Here is a 22,495-nt window from a genome sequence, read left to right as displayed (position 1 = left end):
ACAAGTTACATTTCCCAAGTCTACAGCGCAAAGAACCTAGTTCTACAACACATTAAAGATGGCTTAAATTACTGCCCTGTGTATAATATAATATAATAATTGAGTTCCAAGATTATAGGTTAATCTCAGAAATAAAAACAAAAACAAATAAAATATTGAATATATTATTTAATATTGAAAAAGTTATTTTAATTAATTAATACACTTATTTTATTTTTGTAAAAATATCTTGGGAGCTTCATCAAATAATGAGTCAAGAAAGAGATTACAATAAGTCTATATAACTTTTGGTTTACTTATCATACTAAGATTGGAAGGTTAATTTAGTCCAATTTTTGTCATGTATAAATTAACTAATTCCTGAAATAACCTAAAAATATTATTTAAATTACTGAATCAGTCTGATTAAATTAGTTTACACCAATGAAAATATTTGTAAAAACGACTGTTTGCATACTGCATACAACAAAAAGAGTAGTACAGCGGTATGTTATACCAACATACCCTCCGTTTTTGTGAGATGTGTTGCAGGTTGAACTAATTATACCTCCTGCTATTAGGGGCCTTTTACAGTAATAATTAGTTTTCTAAACACTATCTGTAAGTGATCGTGCTCATCTACTGATTAACTGGATACAAACAGTTAGCTGTACTCTGGCCTACATGCAGTGCGAGTAAATATTTATTAGCAATTTACAACATCACCCCAGGCCTGTTCCCATTCTGTCTCACACATATCTCCTTCCAGTGGGGAAATACTGAGGTGCTGTGTTCATATTGATATCCCTGCACTTATTACAGTGAGCGCACTGGCCTTTTGGTCCATATCTCAAGACTGAGAATATAAATCATGCATTGATTTTTAACAAACTAGTTGCTGTGAGTAATTTTATTAATATTAAGATGAAAACAAGTATGGCATTTTTAGGTTGATTTTCTCTAAAAAGCATAGCTATAGTGATTTTGTTACACTATCAAAATATTGTCAGAGAAGTTCTGGAAACCTGTGTGAAAACCATCATGATTTCTGCAGTTCTGATTGGTGATGCTATCCTAAACCAGGAGTTTTTCAACTGGGGTCTGCTGACCCCCACGGGGCCACAAGGGGGCACTAGGAAGTCCACTAAAATTTTGAGAGAAAAAGATTTGTGAAAAATTGTGAAAAACTTACAAATTTGAATTGAATTGAAAGGGTTTCTATTTGCATGTCAACATGTATCATTTGACACTTGACACCACTGTCAACGTAATAAAAATTATTTTCCAAAATATATTTGTATTATTTGTTTTGGCATTAGTAAAATGACAAGGTTAAGGTCAATTATTTTTTTTATTATTTTTTTTTTCAAACAATGTTTTGTCTTTATAATGCTTACTTGCATTCTCCCAGTATAAATACACTCAAAAGTTTGGTGTCGGGAAGATTTTTAAAATATTTTTAAAATAACTCTCTTATGCTCACTAAGGCCGTAAGAGTAAGAACAAATATTAATGTGAAGCATTACTATGATTTAAAATAATAGTTTTCTTTTTAATCAAATTTAAAATGTAATTTATTCCTGTGATGGCAAAGCTGAATTTTCATCAGCCATTACTCCAGTCTTCAGTGTCACATGATCCTTAGAAATCATTCTAATATGCTGATTTGATGCTCAAGAAACATTTCTTATTATTATCAATGTTGAAACCATGAGACATTTTTTTAGGGTTATTTAATGAATAGAATGTTAAAAAAATTAATTGAAATAGAGATTTTATCAAGGTCTGTCATTTTGGTTCAATGTAATGCATCCTTAACAAAAGTTAATAAAAGTATATAAGAATAAATGTATTAATTTATTGTAACTTCACTGTAAGTCTGGGTTCTTTGAATTAAAAGGTTTGTAAACTTCTACTCCAAATTGATCTTCCGTCATTCCTGTTCACAATGTTTAGGTCCATAAAGCTGCAATTGTGCTTACAATGTCCTGCACTGCCTATTTGCTCTAAACTTGCTCTCTATTTACATGCCTGTATACGGCTTAGTACATAGTTTATGGCCACTATGTAGTTCACACGGCCACTAATCTGAAAGTGTTTGTTTTTAAACTAGCAGGGCTTCAGAAACCGAACAAGTCATAAAACAAAAGTGCAGGACAAATGTTGTTTTAAGCACAAAGGTACATACATATATTTCACAAGGTACATGCCTTTCAGAAGGTAGACTGCCCAAGAGAAACACACTGGCGTCAGTTGGACGCTCGAGATGAGGCCCAGAGTTTGCTCTGTGCTCCTGGAGGGAGGTTACACGTGACACTAAGGCCGATCTGGTGACAGTTTCTGTCTGGACCACAGGCCCTGACTTTGCCCTCTGGCCTGAGAAATTCCCCCATTCCCCAAACAGGGAGTTTGAATGATCTCACCACCTCCCTGTCAAAGAGCGACCCCTTTTGGCTGACAGATCTGCAAGAATGCGTCTAAGAGAGTCAATCCCAAATAGTGCAACTCAACCCAAGAGTGGCGAGCGGTTTAGCCATCAGCGCCTTAAATTACAGTTAGGAGGACTGGGTCAAACTAAGCTGTTAACCATGAATGGAAATAACTTGATGTTGCTGTGGAATACTTGAGCACATTTTGAGTATTCTGAAGTCTCACATCTCTGGGAAAGGTAATGAATCATTCCTTGTAAAAGAATTTTAAGGTTCTGATCCCAAATATTTGCAGCAATAACACTGATTTGCTCATATCGATTTCAGTACTTACTAATGGCTTCCACAAACAAGTCAAAAAAGCGAAAGGGAAACAGGGGCTCTGGCAGTTCACGGAAAAACATCTTTAGTGCTCCGGTGATGACATGGATGTCCTCCCATTGGCTGTCACCCAAGTTAAGCTCCTCCTCTGGGGAAAGAGAGACACAGTCAGAGAAGCCAACAGAGAGAATTAGAACAACAGTCGTTTGATGAGGAAATTAAAAAATGCTAATCATTATGTCAACGTTAATACGCCCCTTGAGAGCCAAACACATTGTCCTGCTTGCATTTCACTGCATATCAAACCACTTGGAAAATCCTTATCAAACAATTTGTGGCGCCTAATACAAACTAACCACTTTATACCTTTCAGCTAAGCCTTTAGAACCAAAATGATAATGTGTCATTTAAATAAACACTGATTCAGCTGCTGGCCTTAAACCAACCACTGATGATAGATGATTACTGAATTAAACTTACCTTGGTCAACTAGAAAGCGTAGTTTCTGGATAATGGCCAAATTGCCACTCACCCTGTATATCCCATCAGCCTCCACGCCTGTGAGGACGGGGTAAAGACATTTGTCTGTCAGTCAGTCAGCAAGGCATGTGATGAAACCACAATCATTTCTTTAAAAAAGAACCATCTTTTGTGAGCCATACCTCGTTTTTCTACTTCCTCTATGCACAACTTTACAAATGTGGGCACTGTGGTCCTTTCTCTCTCGCACAGGGTCAGCATGTGACATCCAAAAACTCGGTCTACGAAAAAAAACATGTCATTTAAAATATTATAATAAGTATATAAAGTTAAAATAGGAATTGCTAACACTTTTTATTACAGAGTCCAGGTCATAGGTTTTACATTTATTAATATAAAAAGTATCAATAATAATATCAATCATAATTAACAATTAATAATATCATTAATGCAATTATTATTACTAGCAATACTAATATAATAATTATTAACATTATTAACACTATAATAATAATAGTGCTCTAAATTTAATGAGTTAATTTAGCACAACAAATATGAAAACTAATGTATTTAACTTTACACAGCATATTAAAATATGATTAATAATACTAATATACAGTAATAATACTTATTAACAGTATTAATAGCAGCAATAGTAATAACAATAACAAGTATCATTAATATTATTAATAGTAGAGCTGTCAATTTAATATGGTTATTTAGTACAATTAATTATAAACAAATACATTTAACTTAATAAAGCATCTTACATTTTTGTATCTCATGGCATGAGACTGAAAAATTATGTTTATGTTAATTATATGAAAATTAACAATATACTGACTTTTTGACTTTTCTACCACAATAATTTCTTAAATTTGGGGGCTTTTTCTAACAAATATCTACAAGATATCTGTGATTAATTAATTAGCATATCATGCATTTTTTTAAATGATTGACACTTGTAGATAATAGCAATAAGTAATTACAAGCTGCTTCAAAAATAATTACAGACTAAGAAGTGCTCAGTAGGCCTGCTTATTTAAAGACACATAATTATAAGAACTATAATGTAACGTGTGACCCAGGAATTTCACAGCCGAAATACATAGTGAAATGTTTTGAGGCGGTCATATTTCAAAGACGGTCCACAAAAGATCAGAACGCTCCATAATGAGCGAACATGCAGAGCCAAAATAAACTAATGTCCTAAGATTGCACATTCATATGTCATCACGTAATATGTAACCTGTAATTATGTAGCATGTAATTATGACTATTAACTGGGCTACAACTGGGCAAAGTTTTAAAAAGAATAAGAGTAAAAAACATGAGATTTTTGAATCTGATAGTCGGCGATGAGCATTACATTGTATAAAAAATGACTGTAATTTTAACAATTGAACTGTCTTATATATTTATATACTATTTACAGTATGGTCATATATATATTTATTTATTTTTATTTTTATTTTTACAGATTTGTAAAGCTTTTAATGTATTTTTACAGGATTATTCTGGAAACCACAACTGCCTTTTTTTTTGTTATTAAAAACAGCATTTCTTTTCACAGTGTATTGTTTGGAGCATACTTCACCTTTAATAAGGCCTTTCTCCTGTAGCGTTTTCATGGAGGGCCGTCTAGAGATGAACTTCTTCAGTCTGTTCTTAACTCCATTCTTGTCGGCGCTGTCTGAGGCGCTGTAATTCAGCTTGAACACTGTGCGGGGGATCAGAGGAGACACAGGAACAATGCTGTCACTGAACACTCGCGTCTGAGGCTGTCTTTGTGCTCCTCATGCAAATAAGAGTGTCTCCTTTCTGTCTCCTTTCTCCACACTGCTCAAAAGCACACCAGAAACACTACTTCTGTTGAAATATTCTCCAGTGTACGTAAATATCTCATTTCACAGCATTTATTGATTGATTCCGGCCAATATTAGTGTCAATATTACAACATCTTCACAAGTCCAGTGATTAGTATGTGACGAGTGAGAGCTCGGAGCTACTGCCCAGCATTCAGTACAGTAGTAAATTAATTCTCTTTGATACTCATTCGGGGCAGAAAATGCTGCAATTACCAATGACAGAAGCGTTTGGAGAGTGTCAAGTAGCTTGTAATTTATAATAATGATTGACAGAGAGCAGAGTGTCTCCGTCTTATTCAACATCTCAACAGAGTTCAGAAAAGCTGTATATAATGTCTGAAATTCAGCTTCTGTTGGTCTCTGTCTCATATGGTAAATGATGTAATGAGATGTGCTAACGTGTGTCTGTATTTTACAGCTATGTTATTGCAGACACGGATGTTCTCGCTGTCTCACAGTAACCAAACTGCATGTGGTCAAGGTGCTGCTGGGCTTCCTGTTCCAAATGTGACCACAGCCGCCTGTCAGAAAAAAATTATCTACAAAGCGTCTTAACAGTGAATTGTACAAAAATATGTCCAGGTCACATTTCATTCCAAAAAACAACAGAAGTTATGTTTTAGCGTTTTTTATATATAGATTTTATGGTAACACTTTAGTTTAGGGACCAATTCTCACTATTAACTAGTTGCTTATTAGCATGCATATTACTAGCATATTGGCTGTTTATTAGTACTTATAAAGCACATATTCTGCCTAATCATATTCTACATCCCTTAATCCTTCCCCATACCTAAAATTAACAACTACCTTACTAACTACTAATAAGCAGTAATTAGGAGTTTATTGAGTCAAAAGTCATAGTTAATAGTTAGTTAATGGTGAGAATTGTACCTTAAAATAAAGTGTGACTGATTTTATTTATATAGTCAATTTTTGGACCTTTACAATATACATTATATAGTAACATGACAAAATATTGATTCATATCAAATTAAGTGCATTTTTACAGATTTTGAATAGCTTTTTTTGAATTGGGGAATTTCTAATATTCTCATTAGATTCTCATTTCTGAAATATAACAGAACTGCAAAACAATAAATATTTTTTTTTTATATTACAGTAATGAGAATCGTTTAACTGTCATGAAAATAATGCAAAAATAATAATAATAATAATAATAATGATCCTAAAATAGGTTTTATTTTACTTAACTAATCAAAATAAAATAGAATTACTTTTTTTCTTTTGATTTTGGGGTAAAGTGTGATCTAAAAAGGTTGATAGAGTCTGTGAACAGACCGTATCATCTGTACTGCTAAACTCATTAATGTGGATATTAAACAGTGGTGAAGCGAGGCTGCAGCCCCGACACACTCACTGTTTCTGAACTCTCTGTGTTGATTGCCAGTTATCACCTCTCTCTCCCTCTCTCTCTTTCACACACACACACACACACACACACACGCACACGTGTTACTCACTGATGGAGCGTCTGTTTTCAGATTTGGTCTCTTTTGGTTTAGGTTTGGTGGGTTCACAGGTTGGTCGGGACAAGCATTCTGTGCTGTTGGACCTGTGTAGGGACGCTCTACCACAGCTCTGGCCTCCAGCTCCACTCGACTAAACCACAACATCATATAAAAGATTCATCACTTAGATGCAGAAATAACATCCAAAAAAATATTGCTATTTGAAGTATTTATCCCAGTGTTAGATGTTTAGCTATTAAAGCATTGGTCTATTTAACTATTTATTTACCTATTTTAAATACAGTCATATTTTAAAAATAAATTGCCTTCATATATAGCATAAGTAAGACCATAATTTAATTCCCCATTGAGTACATGTTAATGTAAAAATGTATAAAAAGCTATTTTGTGTTTTAGCAATTAACTTACCAGACTGTCCACCGCTTTTTTGATGGCATCATACCATTTAGAGATGGTTGGAAAGTGATCTGCCTGCAGCAGAAACTCATGACCATTTGGGGTGGTTATCTGTTTGTAAAAGAGGGTTGAAATGAAAGTTTAAAAAGTGGCATTCAAACAAATACAGCTAGCAAGCTTTGTCTGAACAGTCCCCTGCCAATAACAGATAAACTGTACTACATCACGACTCTAGAACTGAATATAACAAAATAGTATGATCTTTTATTGCTTGCTTCTTCTTATACTTTGTCCCTATAACTGTAACCAAAGAAGTGTTTTATGAAGATATGAATTAATACTTTTATTCAGCAAGGACACATTAAATTGGTCAAAAGAGAAAGTAAAGATATTTATAATGTTACAAAATATTTTTTAAATCTTTTAATTGTTTTATTCATTATAGAACCCTGAAAAACCCATTATAGAAAAAATAATTTTAGAAAATTAAAAATATATATATTATAGAATCCTGACTGTCTCCACAAAAATAATAAGCAGCAACATTGTATTCAAAATTGATCATAATAAGAGATAAGAAATGTTTCTTGAGCACCAAATCAGTAAAAAAATACCATGGCAAAGTCAATAATAAACATTGTGTGAAGATGGTAGATCTCGGGATACAATTACTCAAACAAACAAAAATACAAAAAGATGGGAAGTGAGAAATCTCAGATGCACTAAGCCTTTTGACAAGCTATTAGTTTGATACCTGACTAAACATTAGACTTATTTCTTGAGACTGGCATAGCATCACATGGCACAGTCGCATAGAATAAGCGGTTTTCCCAGAAAAATGCAAGCAAACACCAACGCTAAGGTCAGAATTGTCAAATACACTTGTTATTTTAAAGAGAGCTGACACTGCATATTTCTAAAACCTAAAATCATTTTAGAGTGTTCAGTCTCTAAAAATATCAGGCCAGATCACAGAATACATTTCTCCTCCCCCCATACAGTCACTCCACATAGACGTCCAAAGTTTTTGCCCATTTAAAACAGACTTTTCTGACTTTGAGAGAGGGTGGCAGGGGGAATCAAGCAGTCTCTTTGGGGATGGAGTGAATATAGAGGCAATGGTTCGGGGCACAATTCTTGTCAGAGTGTGTTTGCAATCCCTCTATTCTTTAGAGTCGAACATCCGAGATAGCATGTTTGTTCTGAAGCTCCTTCTTTCCTGGAGGGTGCCTGCGGACATGACAGTAATAGTTTGTAGTGGGGTGGACTTGTTGGAGTCCTCATTGGCGGTTTGAACGGGTGAAACAGATCAACTTTAATGAAGGATATTTGTGCTGCAGGTCTTCCGAAACTTTCAAATGGCAGTTTCATATCTCTTTCTGGGTTTGCTGTTGTACAATGTGTGAAGCTTGTGCAATATCAGTCCCCTTTTATGCAGAGTCGACAGATATTTTATGCACGTGACGACATTCTTTTTTCTCATTATTTTCAGACATTGAACATCAAATGAACCGTATGACATATTGTCGTTCGACTTTGATTTAGAAGAAAGCGCAGTGATAATGTTTCACAACCCAGCACGCAATGTCTCAAATAATTCAAATAGTATTTAGAAGCCAAACCAGCCTTAATAAATTCAACACCAAAGCTCGATTAAGTTAAACTGAAACACATTTTATGTCTTTCAAAATAGCTCATCCTGCAAATCAAGCTGTTTCAAAACCAAACGTCACATTGGTCTTTGATTTCATGAAGATTATCTGAAAGCGTTGGCTGACTAGTCATGAGTTTTGTCCTCTCTGTTTCTGAAAAAAAAAATAATAATTGCTATATTCACCAATACCTCCCCAGAATCAAGCTCTCAATTTCTGCTATGTTTCATCTCTGCATGTGGTGATGTCCATGGAAATGAAGCCCATAGATGTAATGCCAATATTAGTAGTATGCACATATATTTCTATGGACAGTTAATGCTCTTATGGACAGCTTACACAACAAACCTTTGCACAATTTTTACTGTTGCTGTACTGGGATTAATTAGGTTCATCTAAAAGCATATTCTTTCTTCTCCTAACATCTCCTAACTCTCACTTATTTTGTATATACGTAAATAGCTACATATATGTTCTTCTTTTCATAGATGTTCTTCTGCAGTGTCCATCCACTTTCTGCATCACTGTGACTTTTTGCATTAAATATAAGATGAAGTGACTTAATAGGACCTTTACAGTATAACGTTTCTCTAACATATTATTACTGTCCTGTATTTAACATTGGTGATTGGTTAACCCTTAGTGTCCTCTTATTGCAGTGAAAATAGCCCTGGATAGCCTGTTACACAATCTCTCATCAATGTTGTTAGCGTTGTAAAAAAATGCATATTTAAAAAAAAAATGTTTTGAAAGAATATTATTGGTCAGGAAAATGGCAAAGTGGCAGAGGAGCTGATTGGAAAACTGGGTCTGGTGGAAAGTTTTGTGTTGCACGAGTGGAAATAAGAAAGTGTATAACATAAAAGCACTACGCTTTTAATCATGCTGTTTAATGAGGAGGAATTTGAATATCTGGGCTCTCACTTTGACTCTTCATTAATGTTTAATTATGCAGAGCGGTAGAAAGACCAGAATGCCATTTGTGACTTAACATTTGTGTTTTGCTGTTAAATTAAACATTAATTTGAAAGCTACATAAAGACACAACTCAACTTTGAAGCGCTTTAGATAGGAAGGTTAATTATCTCCAATTTTCCACAACTCCTGAGATGGGTCTGGGTGAGAGGGCTTCCCAGAGAAAACAAAAGCAAAATCAGAGGAAATGGAGGAAGATGCATTGCGTTCCCCTGATGCTTTCTCGTGCACAATGTTTAATTCAATGGCTCAGACTACATAGGCCAGATTAAAAATATTAATAATAACAATGACAGAAACAAAATCTTTGTCAAATGTTTCACAAGCGGGAAACACTGTTTCCGTAACCTACATTTACCAGATTGCAATTTTAAATGAGCCAGCTATTCTCGTAAAGAACTGAACCATTAGTCGATTTAATTAAAATTGTGAGTTGTAACATGCAAGTACAAAAACTTCCACAAATGAACAGCTGAATTGAAAGTCAAAGTTAGAAATAGCATAATAATGATACATAATACAAAAGCAACCAGAGCTAGTTGTCACTGGGACGATGTCACAAGGACTTTTAAATCAAAAGTACTGTTACACATTGTGCTTCCCCCAGCAGTGGTTTTGTAGGAACAAGCGTTTCTTAAATTGAAAATACAAAAAGTGAATTCCTTATTTTTCTGGGCAAGAACTATTTGTCCTGAGACATTGTAAATCGCATGCTCTTGCTAAGAGAGAGTCATTTTGCTGCTCTAATCTCCTTTGTAATCTGCTGTCTGAATCTCAAATCCTTCCAATCGACCCATGATTATTACCGAAAATAAAGTATATTATTTTGTTATGAATACTGAAATTAATGCTCAACACAATGTAAGCAGCTTTGAGGGCAAGCAAATACCTTTCCCTCAGCTCTCTTGCAAAGTGGTCTTAAGAAAAAGATTGCATGATCGCAAGTTTAGAAGTACAGTAATATATTTCATATCTAAGTGTCTATATTCTACTGGACTCTGAAAATACCAGGAGTGGCTTTTCATTGAAATAAATTTCAACTTAAAGGTGACATTAAGAGTATCTTGGAAACTTGGAAACATGTGATTTACCCTTGTCTCAGATAATATAAAAAAAAAAAAACGTACAACCTATGATAACTCAACTATTTCAAATAATTTCAAACAAACTTCTTGAACTGACTTCACTATCAAAATTAGCACAAATTTTATTGTGCCATTTCCAATTAATTTGGTCAAAATTATGCAAAAAGACCAAAAATATTATATAATATTTATTTATGATACATAAAATGCTAGATATGCAATTACTCTTAGTAAGGAGTAAGCTAAAGTTAAGTAAAAAATTTTTTTTTTTTTCATCACAGAAAGCTAATGACACTAAACATCATTTAAGATGTAGTGGAAATGTTTAGAAATACATACATAATGAGTGACAAGTGCTTTAAACGAGTAGATGTGACTTGAAAATTAATTGAAAAAGTCATTCATATCTCTTTACATTTCAGTCATCTGGAGACAAAGAAACAATGTCAACCTTAACTACTTTTTAAAGACTGATCCTTGCAAGTGCATTGTCCTAACATTGCTCACAAAGCGTTAAATACACTACGCCTTTAGCCTGCGATGTCATTTGGATCAAATACATTTTGATAGAAATGACAACAAAGTCCAGCGTTAAGTGTCCCACTGCTGTGACAGGCAGGTTAAGGCTGTTTACATGTACCACAATGAGTGACAATCTAAACAACATCCTGTAATTAGACAATACATCACTTCATTAGCTCAATTCTGTAAAGTGTCCTTTCAAGAGCACGATACTTAGTGGTCCTTCTAGGCAAGCCATTCGAAGCGTCAGATCTCTCCTGCTCACTGTAGGCCTGTCAGTCTGTCATAATCTGCAGTAAACATGCCCAAAAGGTGCCGCTTACATGAGACACGAGATCTGACAGTGCCTGGCCAAAGATCTTCACTTCCACGGACAGTTCAGGAGATGGCATATGGACATGAACCACATGTTATTTATCACAGAGCCTATAAACATTGCAATCACCTCAACTGACCTCATTCCAAACAGTGCAAATTGGTTCATAATTGCTGCTTATTCTCTGTCCACTTTTTGAGGAAGGATTTATTTGTTCATTTATTTTTGCCCTGTCTGACTGACCTCAGTCAAGGATTCCCCTTTTAACTCATTTTCAAAGTTACACTGCATGCTTTAAAACCATAATATTATCCACTTACAGTTTATTGTTGTAGTTTGTGATACACACAAAGGGAAAATGTAAAACTACAGGTGAAAGGACAGTGCAACGGTTTGAGTTTTAGCTCTGCTGTCTCTCCAGCTTGACACCACATGCCGGCATATGGTATTTCAATCAGCCTCAGATGTTTCCTCTTGATTCTCAAACACTCATGCCAGGCACCTATTGTCAATAATACGAGACAGTTGTAAGGTCTTAGTGCACTCGCTTTTGTGTAACAGGATTGCTGGATTTGATAGTCTTTTTCATGCAGGTGACGCAAACGTGGATAAAATGAGACTTGGACTTCCATTGTCTGATGTTTTTTTTAGTTTTTGTTTCCTGTTGTATTGAAAACTGATAGGCTGTGCAGGAAAGTTCTTTGGTTTTCAGGAAAAATGTTTTGGAAGATAATACTTTTCCATGGGTTGTTTAGTATAAGGAAAATAATCTGTATTTGCTTTTGTTTCTAACAGGTAAGATGTAATGCATTAATTTACCTCAAAATTAAAATTATGTCATCATTTACTCTCTCCCTTTTGTAGTTCAAAACCTGTATAACTTTCTTTTAGCTGCAGAAAACAAAAGAAGATATTTTTTACACTGTTTCAACTGTTTTTGTCCATACAATGAGTCAATGTGGTCGAAAAATAAACACAGACTTTAATCACATGGAAACAACATTGAACCACGTTAACTTTAATTGTATGGACAAAAAAAAAAAAATCCTTCCTTTGTTTTCCACAACAGAAAGAAAGTCAAACAGGTTTGGAACCAGTGCTGTAATGTAAAAAAAATAAATAAATAAATTGGGTAACTGAAATTAGACATAATATAAAAGATGAAAAATGTACACTTAAAAAAATTCAATGAAAGCTAAATAAAAACATATAAAAATAACTTATTTTGTTTGTGATAAGTCTGATACAAATGTGTATAAGTCCATACATGCTAGAATCGGTTGTTTCAGTGGACTTTCTTTTAAAGAAATGTGGTGTTCTCAGCAGCTCTAGAGTTTTCATCTCTAGAAAAACAGATTTAGTTTTGTGGGTGCTTTGAAAGTGATAAATGCATATGGCTCCCTGGGTTCATAACCCTTTTAAATGAACCAGAAAGGCTGTGTGAGTCAAACCACTGAACAACAGCGTGATGAGAATTTCTAGTGAAGGAGATTCTTAGTTCAAGAAAAGAATAAGTGCATCTTGATTTTTACTCACCACTTGACATAAATGTTATGTGCTTTGTCACATATTACAACAGAATGAAAGATTTCTGATATATTACCATTCAAAAGTTTGGGGTCAATAGGATTGTTTTTATTTTTCAGCATGGATACATTACATTGATCAAAAGTGACAGTATAGACATTTATAATGATTCAAAAGTTTTCTGTTTGAAAAAAAAAAAGCTAAATTATATATTTATCAGAGAATCCTGGAAAAAAATGCATCATTGTTTTCAATAATAATAAGAAGAAATGTTTCTTGAGCAGCAAATCGTATCATATTAGAATGATTTCTGAAGGATCATGTGACACTGAAGACTGGAGTAATGATGCTGAAAATTCAGCTTCATCATCACAGGAATAAACTACATTTTAAAATATAATAAAATAGAAAACAGCTATTTTAAATTGCAATAATATTTCACAAATTACTGGTTTTATTGTATATGTGATCAAGTAAATGAAACCTTGGTGAGCATTAGAGACTTATTTCAAAAGCATAAAAACACATAAAAAAAAAAAATGTACAGACCCCAAACTTTTGAACAGTAGTGCACGCCGTAAGCAAAAGTTATATACTAGCCCTTTGCGCACATGTGTACAATTTCCAAATTTATGGCCATTTTAAATATGTTAATTTGCAAAAATGCTAAATACAGCACCTCCGAAGTTGTGATTGCTTTTGAAACTGCTACGTTTCAACTGATAAATGCTGTAATCCTGGTATTAGTAGAGATATAAGGATCTGCACCAGCATTTAAGGTTAATATCAGCAGTGACAGAAGCACAAAAATTAATAAAAAGTCAACTCCAGATGCTTAAAACACTGATCAAAACCTCCAATGAAAGAACGTGAACTTCCTTAATCACAACTATCCCTCATCTGACACAAGTGTTTTGTCTTGGCCCAAGCCGAGCAGATCTTCGAGACCTCGGCTGAATGCCTCACAGATTGCAAATCTAACTCTCCACGCTGCTGAATTAACGAGCCTCCACACTAATTTCTAATCCCGGTTGAGGTTGATTGACAGCGGTTGCAGACTACGAAATGGCTTGGTACCGTCATTACAAGCACTTTTTCTGTGTGAGAGTTTGGGATTATTTAAGATTACTGTTTAATGCCTTTTTAATCTCTCCTGCAAAAAAAGAAAAAAAAAAGATTTCTGGGCAAAATACTGGACAGCAAGTACAGTGGCAGCGATAAGATATTATAAGTGTGCGATGAGATTGGAAATCGGCTTTTTATCTTCGCTTTGCCTCATTATGTGAGCTAACTCAGCTATCTATTTATTGATATGTGTTTGGAGCACCCAAAACACCAGCCGAAAGATTATCTCGCTTTACGTAAATCCTAATGAAAAGCCTTCATGGCAACAATGACTGGACAGAAATGCTTTTTGGGTGTTAAAGAACTTTGAATCCTAAAAGATCCATCCAGTCATTGTGTGCAGATAAAAGACTGAGTATTTTTTCTCTTGAAGGATTTTAAGAGGTATGACACCAGCTCCGACACTCCTTACGCAGCGGGCCTGGTGAAAGCCCTGGACGCTAAGCTCACTGAGCGACTGGGTTTCTCTGTAGCTCTTTCAATCCCTTGAAACTTCATAAATGTATCGAGCAACTTGGTTAAGCTATGATCTTACAAAGTCAGAGCTAAAAAAGGAAAGATATATTATTAGAGATGAAGCAGGATGCTTGCATTGTTATTAGAGGTGAGACCATGTGACTCAAGATTAAGACCGATAGCACTTCTGTCCAATCTTCACTATCAAGATTTAGACAATCTACATCATATACTGAGATTCCAGTGCAGTTATTAGTTTCTGCATAGTTTTTCCTGTTCTAATGGATGATAAACAGATGAAAGGATGAACTTTTGCTCAATCCGTCCCACTGTCCTACCTGAAACACGTTCTTTCGGCTGGATTTCTCTGTTGTCCACTCGATTACAGCCCCACACAGATCCACACCATCTGGTTTACCACCTGGCTTCTGTGGAGAAAGTACAATTACATGAACACGTTTGCCAAGATACTAAATAGAAACACTACGTTTCTCGTGTCTTACGTGACTCTGTGAAAACGAACACTATGTTTTGATACAAGACATATCACCTATTAAATCAAATATTATATAATAATAGATCACATTTGTCAGGAGATTTTCACATTTATATTTAAAATGCTTTGCATGTGAGGCAGAAATAATAAAAGAGCTCCACATCAGTAAAGGGGCATTTCATACAGTCCTACAGTTTTAATGAGGTGGCAAAAATACTTAACTTCATCCTGATAACCTCTGTGTTTATTGGCCTCAGAAATGGCAGAGAGCTCGGGGGCTTTAAGGCCACTTGACCATGAGTGATGTTGAAACTAATATGAGTTGACCCCATCGATGCCCTCGACATACCATTTACAAGCATGACAAGCCTGTGAAGGTAGCAAACCTCTTCTCAGCCGAACCTCATGTCTCTATCACGGCCACATGCTGCTCAAATCAGCAGAATAATAATATGGCTGGAGAGTCCCGTGCATGACGGGTAAATATGTCTTTTTTCAGCAGTTTTAAATAGTCAGGATCAAAGGCGAAGTTAAGAAGTGAGACAAATATGGAAATCATTATGCTTCCCCACACAGTAGCTAACAGTTATGCTGCTTAATGCACATCTGTAGCTATTCATTAAATTCTACTGTTTATTTTATATTTCAGTTTCATGATTTTTACACATTTATTTATTGTATTATAAAGGTAGGATTTATCAGTTGACCGATTTTTTGAACCTAAATACAGGTGCAGTTCCTCTGTTTGTGGGTGTGTGTAAATATGTGTTGCGGTCTTACCAAATTTGCCACGGCTTCTTGTTTGCTCTCTTTAAAGAACAATAGTTGATTGGAGCAAAGAACAGCCCAGGTTGAATTCCAGTTTTTCCTTTGAAAATAATTTTTTTAAAACTCAGTCTTGTAGACAGACAGACAAAGAGACAGACAGATTGATATTGATAGATTGAATGATTTTTAGAAAGATAGACAAACCGTAATTTCTTTCCTCCTTCAGCAATTTTGGCTTTGTTCAAATATTCTCCTTTTAAAATAGTCTGTAACATGGAATGAAACATACAGTATAGTGTTTAGTCTTCTGGAATTTAAAAACTACAGTAGCTCAAAAAAGGTTTGAAAATTGTCTGCTCCATTTTCATTTATTTTACTGGTTAATTTACTGGTTAAATAGAAAAAGGAGTTTTGCAGGCTTCCCATTTATTGTGTAATGAAATACTAAACTCTGTTTACACAGCTCAGATTTCCGTTCTTCAAAATAATGATTATATTATGAACTTTTGTGAGCGTAAATATGTCACTGCAGGCTCTTCTGGCTCTCACGTTTTAAAACCCAATTTGAATTGATGGTAATGGAGGAGGTACGACAGATCATACCTGCGGCCCATCAGATCCACCAACATTATGCTGAGACTGGTTCCTCTGGTGACGGTCGATCTAAACAAAGAGCATGTGTTGCTAAGTAGTATCTCTCGTCCAAATAATATTCTGTTGCCCGAATTATATTATGAACCATGTTAAGATCTTTTGTAATATAAATTCTGTAATATATAATATTTTATTTATTTAGTATGTGTTTTTGGAGAAACTGACATGCAACATTCTATCAAACTACAGATCATATCCTATCAGCTTATTTGGTTTCTCCTACAGCTTATGGTTTGCTTTCTACAGTAACTGCACAAAATTCCATTTTACACTCATGTTTGAAAGATTTACATATTTGTAATCTAATATTTAATTTAATTCCATGCATATTTCATATTCCATCATAATTCTGATTCAAATTTGGTGTAAGGTTTAAAAAAAAAAAAGGTATCATAAAAATACACAGACTATGACGCAAAATTATTACAAGAGTAACAAGTAAAACAGATGCAGTTTATGTTTTATGTCGTAGTTTTTTCAGTTGGTGAAAATGGCTACACCTTCACAGCCATAAAAGCAACCGACCCTGTGCAGCAGTGCTGGTCTGCCCTCTGCTGTTCTGCGTCTGTGTTTCTAAAAACAGCCATTGCAACAGGAACTGCAAATAAGGTGTTGCATGCAATGCAGTTACCCACACTCTTGCAGCATAAATGTCCAGCATGGACGGAGGGGCATAAAATCATTTAATTGGTCCTGGACTGTGTGATTGTGCTCATGCTCACAGGCTTCTGTAGTGTGCCAGGTTCTGGTAGGACCATAGACTTTGTCTGGCTGAGTCTTTCTCCAGTGCTGCTTTGAGAGCTCTTGATCCTCATCTGAACGGCTCCAGGAAGCACCATTGCTGGCTGCTTCTGCATCGCTGTGACATAGAAAAAAATAGCAATATAAAATCTGTCATTTGTCATTTTTTATTGGCTCAAAATATGAACTATGCGTGAGTCAGACACAAAAAAATAATCAAAGCATTGTTTTAGCCAATGGAAATTTCAATCAATGAATTGCATAAAATTACACTTAACAAATAAAAGAATGTGACAACTTGCTCCAACCTGACATTATGAAAAATATCCCTGTTCTGAGAATACACTTCATCCTTTTTTTTTTTAAATTGTCTTCATTTTATATTTGACTCTGAATGTATTCCAGTGTGATTTTGTGTTCACTTGTTTACACAGCAGCTTATTTTAACTTTGAGAACAGAATTCATAGAAGAAGAAAAAAAGATCTTAATTTAAGATCATTTTGAACTAGGTGTTTAAAACCAACATTGAAAACCAGAGCTAGAGAAAACACACATTTGTGCAATTAAACTTGTGTCTGAAAACCTTATAGTTACAGAGATATACCCATATAGAAATATTATAATTATTAGTGCTGTCAAACGATTAATCGCGATTAATCGCATCCAAAATAAAAGATTTTGTTTACATATAATATATGTATGTGTACTGTGTTTATTATGTATATATAAATACACACACATACAGTAAATATTTTGAAAATATTTACATGTATATATTTATATTCTTATATTTTATATTTATATAAATATATTTAACATATAAACATAACATATTTTGTATTTATATATACATAATAAATATACACAGTATACACATATATTGTGTAAACAAAAACTTTTATTTTGGATGTGATTAATCGCGATTAATCGTTTGACAGCACTAATTATAATATTATGACATATACTGTATTGTCCTATATATGTTACCCATAAGCCAATATATAATTTTTACATACATACATTCTCAGGGTAGACGAAGATATAAGTTTAGAACATATATAAAAATAAATAAATAAATAAATACAGGTCTATCATTTATATTTACTTATATAATATCAATATGTATTGATGGGTTTTAAGATTGATATACATGTTCATGCCATATATGTACAGAAATTATACATGGAAAATCATATAAGCTCCGTATTTATATGGGCTAGATATATTCATTAATATATGAAGTTGTTCCAGTTTCAATTTGGGTTAATTCATATATGTTTTTACTTCATATGACAATATTTTTCATATATGGAAATTGGGTTACATATATTACATTTGCGTATGGGCCTGGTGACAACTTCCCTGCGTGACAACTAGCCCCGGTCTTACCTAGCATTAGTTGGTTTTGTGGATGTGCCTCAATAAAACTGTTGTAAATGTACATTGTACACTGTTCACAAAACTCTGTTACTGGAGGCATCAAACTAGAATTGCAGGCAATTCTACTGCAGTTCAGTCACATTGATAAAATCATTAGTAATTGTTCAGTATATCAAAATGCTACTGGTCTTTTCAAGACATGGACTGAATTCACTTCCTGAATAATTTTCATCTTCTAAGCTACAATAACAATTTCATGTTTCAGCTTTTATAAAATGTTTACATATTGTGATGTATATAAGCAAATACTACATTTGTTTTTTTCTTTGACATATTTCAATATTGTGTTATTATTTATTTTGCTGTCTGTAAGCAGCTTTTAATGTCAAAGGTTTCTTGTGAATGTTTCAACATCAGAGTGATTGCACCATCAAGCAGAGAGTGGAGGAACTCATCCGTCTTGTTGTTTATCTGAGCTACCACATTTTAGGGTAGATGCATATATATATATATAGAAGTTACCTAGTGGTCCTGGGGGTCGATAAACAACTATAAAATGGATTTTAAGAGGGTGGGTAATAGTGGCTGAATGTGATTCAGTGGAGCTGTTGATACTCAGAGATGGTAAAGGATTACATTTCCAATCATTAGAGATAAGCAGACCAGTACCTCCACCTCTTCCAGTCAGACGGGGGGAGTGGGAAAATTAGAAATTATTGGAGAGTGCTGCAGGTGTAGCATTGTCCTCTGGTTTGATCCACATCTGGTTTATGAGGTTTAGTCTCAAATGACTTGTAATAGAAGAAATTAAATCTGCTTTGTTTACAGCAGACTGGCAATTCCAGAGACCAATAGAAAAAGAAAGTAGTGTATTAGTAGACATAGGCAAAGTGCGCAGGTTGTTAGGATTGCGCTGCCTACAGTGTGTGATGCATGGTTTGCGAGTGGTAGTGATAGTAGGGATCTGGGCCCGGTTGTGTATATATATAGCAAAATTCTAAAGTGCACTTCACACTAACAACCATTTCTGTCATTCATTCAGCAGGTTTTAGATGGTTTCATTTTTTTTTTCATTCAAGATGAACTATAATTAGTAAATGTCACGATCACAGTGTACAGATATCAAGATCATTGGCCATTTACAGAATGATGCAAAAATCCCATATTTTATTATATTAATCATATTCTAATAACTACTTTTTTTTCAATTATATGGTTATTTTTTCTTTTTATTTGATTATTATTATTTGTCCATCTGAGGCGACACAAAGACTTTGACTATGTGTATATTTATTTAAACATTTCTGTAGTTGGTAAAACCATGAAATCTGCTGCTGATATGATAGCATATGCTAGCATGACAGGAAATAAATAAATCTTCAACAAAAAAAAAGAAAAGAAAAAAACACCCAACGGAAACAGTGCCACTTCAGCCATGCATGACAAGTCGCTTTTTTCACAATGGTTTTAAGAGTGGGCAACAGTCTCCAATTTCCTCTCTATAAGAAAAGTGAATTTCAATAAAAGTTATAATTTAAGGAAATTGTTCATATTTTAATCATCCAACTTATCAGTTCTGACATTTTGCCAGGGAAGTTCAGCGAAAAGATTTAGTTCACATATAATCAAGACTTATCATCAGAAGTTTCAGAAACAAAACATCTTGAACTTCTGACCTGAAATATTGTCATATATCAAGGTCAATAATACTATTATATGATATAATGGCATAGGCATGCATTTAAATGTATATACATAAACATCTAGATATGCATGTAAAATATCTGACCCTCTACCTACCTAATTTTCTTTAAGCAGCATTTACCTGATATGCAGTAGAGAGATAATAAATAAAGGTCTATCTTAGAGAGTCATGTGCAGAGAAATCATAAGAAACCATCAGTAAGCCTTCAGTAACCAGCTGCCATCCAGAAAACATTTCTTTAGTTGTATCATCTCTGTTAATTTCATATATACTGTCATTACCCTCTGCTGCTGCCGTAAAAATGAATAAAGTGGACACTCGTACCTGGTTCCCGGTCGTTTGTTTCAGCAGTCACAGAGAGAGAAAGTGTTGTTTGTAGGAAGTGTAAAAGTCACATGGGGCACTCAAGCTCTACGTCTCTCAAGATGTGCAAGCATTAGTGCATGCATGGGGCTTCTGCTATCATACACTCATCACTTCCTGAGGCCTGTCACAACAGTTTCAAACAAGATGGCTGCTATGAGCTCACAAGAACAGATGAAAGGAGATCAGCACCATTTCAGCCTGAGACGTCTCCATAGAGATAGATATGATGATGAGACTGACTCCTATTTTGGAGAAGATTGGTTAAATTAGGCCTGGTTTTAGGGCCAAATAATTTGGTTTGAAAGTCGTGATTTCTATATGATTGACATAATGCATATTATTGTAAGTATATTGCTCTCCTTAAAAACTATAGTAAATTTAAAATGTAACAATGTTTTTTTTGTTCTTTATTTTATTCTTTTCTCTTTTATTACATCTAACCAGATCATTTGCAATCATTTCCGTTTCAGCTGTCTGAGGGTGCATATATATATATATATATATATATATACTGTATATGGTTCACCATAACCCTATTTGACTCAGTTCATGCATGTGGTTTGAAGCCCCTCTCCCCTCTTTACTAAACTAAAGAAAGGACCCAAATGATATCTAGGGTCCAAATAATAATAATAATAATAATAATTATTATTATTATTATTAAATAAAAAATAATAAAAGCACCTAAAAAACTTTAATAGGGATAATCTATTATTTAATTATCTATTTAATAATGGTAATATTTTGTATAATTTAACAGAAAAAATGGCTCTGTTATAAACTAATTTTTTAATAATAATTTATAAGTCAAATAAGTTGAATAATAAGTTAAGTAAAAGGGTTACAATCAAACTTAACCGGAGGAGTATTAAATGTAATAGTGAATGCAGAGCACAGTTAGGCCACTAGACGGAGACCTTCGTTTTTATAGAGAAAACAGATCATTTTGACGTGACGTGACGTGACATGTGGCCAAGTATGGTTACCCATACTCAGAATTAGTGCTCTGCATTTAACCCATCCAAAGTGCACACACACAGCAGTGAACACACACACACCGTGAACACACACCCGGAGCAGTGGGCAGCCATTTTTTGCCATTTTTATATGGCAATTTTTAAAGCCATTTTTATAATGTAAAATACATTATAATATAACAGAACCTTTTTAACAATAATTCATGATTTCTCTGAATTTCAGCACCCATAATATACAACTAATAAATAAATAAAAACAAGCCACGACCGCATCTGTGTGCATTACTTGAGGTCAGCCACTAGATGGAGACAAACACTCACTCACAAAATGTGGATCTCATGCGTGCCACTATCTACACCATAGCATGTACTTTTATTAGTTTGTTAGTTTTATTATTCATATTTTAGGTAACACTTTAGATTACAGCCCACAAATTACAGCTCGTAAGTAAACATAATTCACAGCATACCTTTTTTTTTGTAATTATAGTGTACCTATCCATTACTTCCGTAGCTAGGCCTATAGCTGGGAACAATATGCAAAGTTTGGGGAATAAAAGGGGAAACAACCTGGACAATTACAAATTATTTACAACGTAAGTATTTTGAAATTAAGGGGTACCTATTCTAATATTACGTGGTATGTATTACTTACTAAGCTAAACGACAATCTTATGTTTGGGAGCGATTTGGCAAGAAGATAGTTTTTGTAATAATACAGTGGTATTATATTATAGGCCTAGGTATTTTTTAACCACAGGGTACATATTCTATTTTTAAAGG

General features: G+C 34.2%; 1 protein-coding gene across 1 annotated transcript in view; it reads right to left on the bottom strand.

Moving 5' to 3' along the window:
* The window catches only part of LOC107675340 (rho GTPase-activating protein 15-like), a 33,101-nt gene extending 12,362 nt beyond the window's left edge, over positions 1 to 20,739 (bottom strand). The window contains exons 1-12 of the mRNA XM_016469633.1: positions 20,694 to 20,739; positions 17,265 to 17,401; positions 16,492 to 16,551; positions 16,093 to 16,154; positions 15,901 to 15,988; positions 14,963 to 15,052; positions 6,979 to 7,077; positions 6,562 to 6,700; positions 4,807 to 4,929; positions 3,392 to 3,490; positions 3,210 to 3,287; positions 2,743 to 2,877 (exon numbers count right to left, since the gene is read on the bottom strand). Coding sequence (XP_016325119.1) covers positions 2,743 to 2,877; positions 3,210 to 3,287; positions 3,392 to 3,490; positions 4,807 to 4,929; positions 6,562 to 6,700; positions 6,979 to 7,077; positions 14,963 to 15,052; positions 15,901 to 15,988; positions 16,093 to 16,154; positions 16,492 to 16,551; positions 17,265 to 17,399 — 1,108 coding nt within the window. The 5' untranslated portion in view covers positions 17,400 to 17,401; positions 20,694 to 20,739. The remainder of the gene's footprint in view (positions 1 to 2,742; positions 2,878 to 3,209; positions 3,288 to 3,391; positions 3,491 to 4,806; positions 4,930 to 6,561; positions 6,701 to 6,978; positions 7,078 to 14,962; positions 15,053 to 15,900; positions 15,989 to 16,092; positions 16,155 to 16,491; positions 16,552 to 17,264; positions 17,402 to 20,693) is intronic.
* Positions 20,740 to 22,495: the final 1,756 nt, after the last annotated feature.

The sequence above is a fragment of the Sinocyclocheilus anshuiensis genome, unplaced genomic scaffold (genome assembly GCF_001515605.1).
Source record: "Sinocyclocheilus anshuiensis isolate Anshui unplaced genomic scaffold, SAMN03320099.WGS_v1.1 scaffold656, whole genome shotgun sequence".
Taxonomy (NCBI): Eukaryota; Metazoa; Chordata; class Actinopteri; order Cypriniformes; family Cyprinidae; genus Sinocyclocheilus; species Sinocyclocheilus anshuiensis.
The sequence above is the reverse complement of the archived record's forward strand: the minus strand, read 5'-3'. Positions and strand labels throughout refer to the sequence as shown.